Source organism: Galeopterus variegatus, unplaced genomic scaffold, assembly GCF_000696425.1.
Source record: "Galeopterus variegatus unplaced genomic scaffold, G_variegatus-3.0.2 Scaffold6871, whole genome shotgun sequence".
NCBI lineage: Eukaryota > Metazoa > Chordata > Mammalia > Dermoptera > Cynocephalidae > Galeopterus > Galeopterus variegatus.
The window spans coordinates 24,917-33,562 of record NW_007732982.1 but is presented as its reverse complement, the minus strand read 5'-3'; the positions used below and the strand labels follow the sequence as shown (position 1 = coordinate 33,562).

At 46.2% G+C, this 8,646-nt stretch overlaps 1 protein-coding gene across 1 annotated transcript in view; it reads right to left on the bottom strand.

The window, feature by feature from the left end:
* Positions 1-8,646, bottom strand: part of EPHX2 (epoxide hydrolase 2, cytoplasmic) — a 48,584-nt gene that overhangs the window by 20,358 nt on the left and 19,580 nt on the right. Inside the window, exon 10 of the mRNA XM_008591375.1 lies at positions 8,258-8,369. Within this exon, the coding sequence (XP_008589597.1) occupies positions 8,258-8,369 (112 nt within the window). The remainder of the gene's footprint in view (positions 1-8,257; positions 8,370-8,646) is intronic.

Sequence of the window (8,646 nt, the reverse complement as noted above, 5' to 3'; positions counted from 1 at the left end):
GAAATAAATCACGGCCCATCTCTATCATAAAACACCATGTAGCCCTTAAAAAGAATGAGATAAATCTATACGTACTGACAGGAAAATCTGTCCAAGATCTGTCAAATGGAAAAGCAGCATGATTCATTTATATGAAAAATTACACAAATATATATACATATTCATAGATACACACACATGCTATTTACAGACATTTTAAACAAATGTCTGGGGAATATTCACCAAACCATTAACAGTTGCTACTTCTAAAAGGGTAAAGGGAGATTTAACTTTTTACTTTACACAAATGCAGCATTTTTTTTTCTTTTTAAGTAGTAGCAAGCATAAATTACTTTATAAAAAAAAAAAACCTAAAAAATAAACCATGTAAGTAATCACCTGCTGTCCCCATAGCCTGAAGGACCTACTGTGTTCTAGAGATCAAGAAAGACTCAATACTATGAGAGAGAAAGAAGAAAATCATTCGTGGATGTTGGGGTACCCTTCGGCCAGGCGAAACCTTCTCCCCTGACCTATAACTTCCTTTTCCCACATTCTATTTCTACTTCCTAGTTTCTCATCTGGTTAAATACTTGAACAGAAGTGGGTTTTGGTGCCTGAAATCTGCCTCAAGCTTGGTATATAGTTCCAGACACACACACACACACGCACACACATACACACGCACACACACGCCTGCCATGTACTCTTCTCCCAAAGAAATAAAAATACACATATGAGGGTACTTCAAAAAGCTCATGGAAAAATAGAATTAAAAGATAAATCTTTCTGTACACTTTTGAAGTGCCCTCGTATACTGTTAAGGAGAAGGAAAGAGGAACGACTGTTGGGAGGTGAAAGCGGGTCGGGTGTGCTGGACACAGCTAGTGTGTCGGGATCCAGTCCCAGGCTCGATGAGGACAGAGAGCCTCAGAATGAAAAAGTGGAACAGGGCAGCTGAAATCACCCAGCTCATTGCACTTGTCTTTGCTGCTAAGCTGCCTCATCCACCCCCCTTCCACTACACAAGTGGAAAGACTGTTAGGCCTTCTCTGAGAAGGAAAGAAAAACAAACCTTTCTAGTTTCCACCAGACTTGGCAAGTTCACAGGACGAGACAGTAAACATGCTGGCTGAGGGCTCAAAGAGATGGTGGAGCTGAATGGAAGCCTGGAGTTTATCTAAGCCCCACCCTGCGGTGCTCAGTAGATCCGAGAAGCGCCCCTCAGGCTGCAGGGTCTGCAGAGCCTGCGAGCTCCTGGGGAGATGAGGGAGACCCCATAAATGACTTCTGGCCCAAGAGGGAGCCTGGGACCAAGTTGGGAGGAGGGAGACAGAAAGGAGGGACTCCCAGCAGCCAGCCCTGAATCAAAGAGCTGCTCTTCATGTTATTGGTTTTATTTATTGACCTGAATTCAGCTTCCATTTGAGGCTTTCACCTGTTTGAAAACCATCCAGTGAGACCACCCTTTCACTGATGAGGAAACTGAGGTCCAGAAGGAAGTGACTTTGCCCATTTGTTTCTTTCGTGAGTAGGTGCTGGACATGCTGGCAGGACCCCCGTGAACGATTTCTGTGCCTCTCATGACCAGTCCCAGCTGCTGGATTCACCCAACCCGGCTGCTGGGTGTCCTTCCACAGCTAGATGACTAATTTGAATACCTAGCGTTTCCCTGCCAAGAGAATTGCTGTTAAGAATAAAAGCACCCCCAGAACTCTTACTGTTCATTTTAAACCCAGCTGCTGTAAGAGAACAAAGGGCGGACTGATTGTCCCACAATGACTGTAACAAGCTCTGAAACAAAAGACTTTGTCCTTACCAGGTCTGTAATTAGCAAGCATCTCTCCCCTGAAGGTCACTTTTTCCATCAGGAATTTGAGCTTTTCCTGGTTTGCTCCTCCTCTCTCTGCTTGGATCCCAGCACACACAGAATAAAGTCCATGCTCCCTGATAGCATGGCTTTGTAGGAGGCATGTGGGCTTTGGAGTCAAACAAGCCTTGGTTGATATCCTGATCCCATCATGGATGTGGAGTTGGGACAGTTGGTTAACTTCTCAGAGCCTCTGTTTGCTTGGCCCAAAAGACGGGAGAGAACTGCACAGGGCTGTGTGAAGATTAGAGTCACCTGGCACACAGGCACTGAAAACAGGTAGTAGTTGCAACCCAGCAAATGAATGGATAAGCAGACTGTGGTCTATCTGTACAAGGAATACTATTCAGTCCTAAGAAGGAAATTCAGACACGCTGTGTGAAGATTAGAGTCACCTGGCACACAGGCACTGAAAACAGGTAGTAGTTGCAACCCAACAGATGAATGGATAAGCAGACTGTGGTCTATCTGTACAAGGAATACTATTCAGTCCTAAGAAGGAAATTCAGACACGTGCTACAATGTGGATGAACCTTGAAGACATTATGCCAAGTGAAATAAGGCAGTCACAAATGGAAAATCACTGTATGATTCTGCTAATATGAGGTTGCCAGAGCAGTCCAATCCATAGAGACAGAAAGTAGAATGGTGGCTGCCAGGGACTGGGGAGGGAGGAACGGAGAGTTAGTGTTTAATTGGGATAGAGCTTCAATTTGGGAAGATGAAAAAGTTCTGGAGATGGGGCCGGCTGGTTAGCTCAGGAGTGTGGTGCTGATAACACCAAGGCCAAGGTTCCGCCCCTGTGCCGGCCAGCTGCCAACAAAGAAAAAAGTTCTGGAGATGGATGGTGGTGATAGTTGCACAACGGTGTGGACATACTTAATACCACTGAATGCACATTTAAAAATGGTTAAGATGGTAAATTTTATGTTTTGTGTATTTTACCACAATAAAAAATAATTTTTTTAAATGAGCTAAATACCATTGATAAATACTCAAGATGTGGTTTGCTCAACACATGATATGGTGAAACTGTTACACCAATCCCTTAAGGGATTGGTTCCAGGACCCCTATGGATTCTAAAACTCGTAGATGCTCAAGTCCCTCATATAATATGGCACGGTATTTTTTTTTTTGACCGGTAAGGGGATCTTAACCCTTGACTTGGTGTTGTCAGCACCACGCTCAGCCAGTGAGCCACTGGCCGGCCCTTATGGCACAGTATTTGCATATAACCTACGCATATGCTCCCGTATACTATCACCTCTAGATTACTTATAACACCCAATACAATGTAAATGCTATGTAAATAGTTGTTATACTGTATTTTTACATTTCAGATTTTTTTATTGTTTTTCTTTTTTGGAATATTTTTGATCTGAGGTTGGTTGAATCCCAGGATGCAGAGTGCACAGATACAGAGAGGGCCAACTGAACTTTCCTTTTTCTATCTCCTATAATTACATCAATACAAACTTGAAAACAAAAAAAGCAGTATTTCTCCAAATGTGGTCTGGAGACCCTTGGGAAGCCCTGAGGCCCTTTCAGGGGATACATGAAAAAACCATTTTGATAATAATACTAGCATGTTATTTATCTTTTCCACTGTCATGCTCTTATAAACATACAGTGGAGTTTTCCAGAGGCTACATAACATGCGATATTGCAATAACTTGAATGCAGAAGCCAATACCAACCAGAATCCACTGTCTCTATTATTAAGCCAGACATGAAAAGGGTTTGCAAAATGTGAAGCAATGCCACTCTTCTCCCTAAATTTTAAAAGGAAAATATAGTTTTCTAAATAAAAATATTACTTGCATAAACATAGGCACATTATTGTTATTTTTCAGTGAATTAATAAATGTTTTCAACTTTCAATTTCTAGTATGGTAAATATCAATAGGTATAATCCACAGCAACTGAAACTCTTTGAGGTCCTCAATCATTTCTAAGTGTGTAAACGGGGCCTGGCTCCACAGAGCTAGAGAATCAGTGCACTAAAGAAAATCTATTATTGGTGAGACAGTCAATGGCCTCCACGATCCTGCAGTCCCCGTTTAGATCCAGGTGCCTGAGGTCTCTGACTCACTGAGAAGGATTGGCTGTCTGCACCCTCCTGGAAGAAGGCCAGGGGAGCCCCTCTGCTGGGCCTGCAGTGACGGTTCTACAAGTGGTCCCCTCAGCAGCATCACCTGCGAGCCTGTTAGAAATGCACATTCTTTGGCCCCAACAAACCTACTGAGTCAGAACTCTGCAGGTGGGGCCCAGCAATGTGAGTTTTAACAAGTCTTCCAGGTGATTCTGAGGCATGCTGACATTTGGGAATCACTGGGCTGGAGAATTGCAGAAAAGATTGAGAGTCACAGAACCTGAGTTGTCACAGCTGGGAAGACCTGGCCAGGCAGTTAATTAATGTGCATGTGAATCAACAGGGGGGATCCTGGGGAAATGCAGAATCTGGTTTGGTAGAGCTGGAAGGGGCCTGAGAATCTGCACTTCTAACCAACTGCTGCTCCTAGTACCACCCCTGAAACAGCACGGCCACCCAATCTGGCAGCTCTTAGCCTGTATTGAATTATTAAGGTTCTGATGAAAATTAGGGACTCTTTCCTAGAAAAATGCATGCACACACTAAATTCTGTGGGCAATTTCCAGGTGTTCTAGATCTTCTGAAACCCACCTTACAATCCCTGACTATCTGGTTAGGAGCACTCCTTCTCGTCTCCCATGCTATTTGTCCCTGGGTTAAGTGCATTTCATATGCATCTTCAGCCTTGTGTTCCCTCCAGCTGGAAGGCCCATCCCCCTCACTCCACCCACCAAATCCTGCTCATCTTCCCAGGCCCAACTCCAGTGTTGTCTCTTTGGAAAGAAGTAACTATGTTTTCTTGCAGGCAGTGAGAGTAAGCTGCACCTTCTTCCTGGTCCTTTATGCTGCCTTATTCTCCAGGTATTCGCTACCTGCCTGTCTCCCCAAGAATTCGTTAAGCCCTGAGAGGCTATACTCATCTTCATATCCCCTGCAGAAGCAGGCATGTAACGGAAGGTGCACAGTGTTTCCCAAATGGATTAATGGATATCAACTTCACCAGAAACACCGGTCACATTTCTGACGTTTAAACAGATTTGTAACAGTCAGCCACATTATGGGGCATCTCTGTCTTAAAGCAGAGCAGAGTCTTCTTATGAATGTTAAATTCAAAAGAACGAGAACGAGAACAAGAAAAAGGTAAAAAGAAGTGGAAGAGGACGGATCCGGGAGAAGCCCAAACCAGCCGCAACTAACCCAGCTTGTATCCTCTCTAATTTCTCTCAGCAGTGGTTTGTAGTTCTCATTATAGAGATTTTTCACATCCTTGGTAAACTCAATTCCTAAGTATTTTATTTATTTGGTGGCTATTGTAAATGGGCAAGCCTTCTTGATTTCTCTTTCTTCATGTTCACTATTGTAGAATAGAAATGCTACTGATTTTCGTGTGTTGATTTTGTATCCTGCTACTTAGCTGAAATCCTTTATCAACTCTAAGAGTTTTTTTGTAGAGGCTTTAGGCTGTTAGATATATACGATCATGTCATCTGCAAACAGGGACAGTTTGACTTCCTCTTTTCCAATCTGGATGCCATTTATTTCCTTCTCTTCTCTGATCGCTCTGGCTAGTACTTCCAACATTATGTTGAATAGGAGTGGTGAGAGTGGGCATCCTTGTCTAGTTCCTGTACTTAAAGGAATAGATTTCAGCTTTTCCCCATTCAGGATGATATTGGTAGTGGGTTTATCATATATGGCTTTAATTATGTTGAGATAATTTCTATCTATACCTAAATTATAGAGGGTCTTTGTCATGAATGAATGTTGAATTTTATCTAATGCTTCTTCAGCATTTATGCAGATGACCATATGTTCCTTGTGTTTGATTTTATTAATATGGTATATCACATTTATTGATTTGCATATGATGAACCNAGAAGCCCAAACCAGCCGCAACTAACCCAGCTGCTGTCACCGCCCCAGGGCCCTGCCAGGGGGAAGTTGAACCCAGCCGCAACCAGGTAAAGAGCACACCAAAAACACCATTTCCACATGAGTAGCCCACCAAAGCCACAATTGCCATGGCTGCTGCGAAAGCAGCTAGTCTCTACCACAGCAGTCACAGCCACTGTACAGATGGCACGCCAGACTCTCAACTTCATTGACACAGGAGAGGCACCAGTACACCCCCCCCAAAAAAAGAAGATATCCTATCCTGTCTCTCCATAAAGCACACCCCAGAGTAATAGAAGCAGCATCTGCTCTATGATAATAGGGGAGGACCTGATGACACCTGTCTCAGCACTGGACAGATCATCGAGGCAACAGATCAACAGAGGGACGGTCAGTCTATCATATGGAGAGAACAAATGTATGGTTATCAGAGGGCAGAGGGGAGAGGGAAGGGGAGAGATTGGCTAAGGGGCTTAAATAATAGGTGTGATTTGTAATAATGAATATGCTAATAAAAATAAGGATGTGGAAGAGAAGGTGGCATGCATGTAACCCTGGGCCCTCCGCTCCCTCCGTGGGGGCCCAGCAGAGCCAGAGATGGCAGAGAGGAGGTGGGAGGGACCCCACACAGCTTCCTCATTTTACTCGGGCTCTGTTCCCTCCCCAGTTCCCCCAAGGCCAAGGCACTGCCACTCCAGGACCTAGAACAACACTTGGTTTCTGTCCCCTCACCACATGATTCACCAGGTCGAGGGAAAAGTGGGTGAAGAGGTGTCCATCGGTAAACCACGCCTGGAGTGGGCTTCTGACTTCTAGTCCAGCTGCGAGAATTTTCACGGGCAATCCGTGACGGGGTGATGAACTTAAAATGATTCTTTACTACTTTTGACATCGACTATGACTTGGGGATGACTTTCAAGGTCGGGCACAATGGCACTGACTTCCTGTCTCAATTACCCAGGTCTCACTCCAAGTAGGTCAGTTTGTCACTGTCACCACCCTGTGGCCATCCTTCTGCTTCCCCTCACCAGGGGCCCCTCTGTCCCTTTTTCCCTTTACCCAACTGTTATGGGCCGAATTCCTGTGCTGAAGCCCTAATCCCCAGTACCTCCAAATGTGACTGTATTTGGAAAGAGGGCCTTGGGTTAAGGGTAAATGAGATCATTAGGTGGGCCTTAATCCAATATGACTGGTGTCCTCATGAGAAGAGATTAGGGCACAGACAAGAACAGAAGAAAGACCACATGAGGACATGGGGAGAAGACACCACCTACAAGCCAAGGAGAGAGGCCTCAGGAGACCAGCCCTGCCACACCTTGATCTTGGACTTCCAGCCTCCAGGACTGTGAGAAAATAAGTTTCGGTATTGAATTCACGCAGTCTTTGCTATGGCAGCCCCCAGCAAATGAATCCACCATCGAAGTTATATCTACCACAACAGCAAGACTGCCCTGAACTCATTAAGGACATTTCAATTCCATTCATGCCAAAGGGAGCTCGCAGTCCCCGACACGCCAGGCGGGACACCCCTGGCCACCCTGCGAGATATGGGAGGCGACACGCTGAGCATCTTTCGTCTCATGAACGAAGATCCTTGTTGCAGCAAGTCGCTCGACCAGCAGGGGCAGGTGGCTGTGTCCCCGTTGGGAACGGCACCTCCTGAGAGTTGTGAGGACAGGGGCTAGTGATGCAGGGACGCTCCCACACCCTTGTTCATCAGTCCCATCCATTCTTCTGTCTTCGGAGTATGAAGGAAACGTCTTCCATGCTCTGGCATCACCCAGACAGAGCAAGACAGTGGGGTCCGGAGCCCACACATGGATGAGGAACAGGCGCCCCTCCACAGAAGGGGAAAGCAGCAGGGGGACCTGGGCCAGATGACGTTGACTCCAATGTTGCTCTCGGCCAACCCCAGTCAAGGTGGCAGGGACGTCCCATTACATGATTGCCCAGGTGGGCACGTGGGGTGACACCTAGAAGCCTCCCACACCCTTTGAGCATGCCTGGGGCCTGCTGCGGGATCTTAGGCCCTGGGTGCCGTCATCGCAAAGCTCACTTCTTGGTGAGCAGAGGTACGAGGTCCCCAGTGAGGGGCCAAGAGCTGTCACCAACAAGAGAGGTGGGTTTCACCAGCCTCTCAGCCAGAGAACTGAGAGGGGGCAGCATGCAGCCTCTCACACTGTGACTTCAGAGAAGCAGGAGAACCCAGCGCACCTCCCTTTCCACCCCTAAACGCACCCACAGAAGTGTGCCGTCACCCGGGAAGGCCCAGCTGAGTTCTGCAGCCCGTCTCCCTGGAGCCCGTTTGTAAGATCGTTTCTGACTAATGCCACAGAAAATCAGAGGGGATGGAGATAAACAGGGAGAGAGGACATGAAAGGACAGTAACGCTGGCAGCACAGCTCTCAGGCCCCACACTTACTGGTTCCTGGAAGTAGAGCTGGTAATCGAAAGCTGGGTTGGCTTTGATACCTTCCATGGGGGACATGTTGGGATTTGCCGGTAGGAAGGGGGTGTTCAAACTGGCCACCGCCCTGCGGAAATAAGAGACACCAAGACAGAGATCCTGTAAGAAGACAGTCTACAAAACCCAGCAAGGACCTTCATTTCAAAACCAAGGCTCGGAGAAGGAAAATGATATGCACAAGGCTCACATTGGCCATGTAAGGGAGAATGGGATCAGAACTCGAAATCTGTGATTCCTAACCCGGTCTATTAAACTGCAATATTTCTCACCTACTTGCCTTGGACAAAGACACACACACACACACACTACACGCACACGCACACGCACACACACACACTGCACAC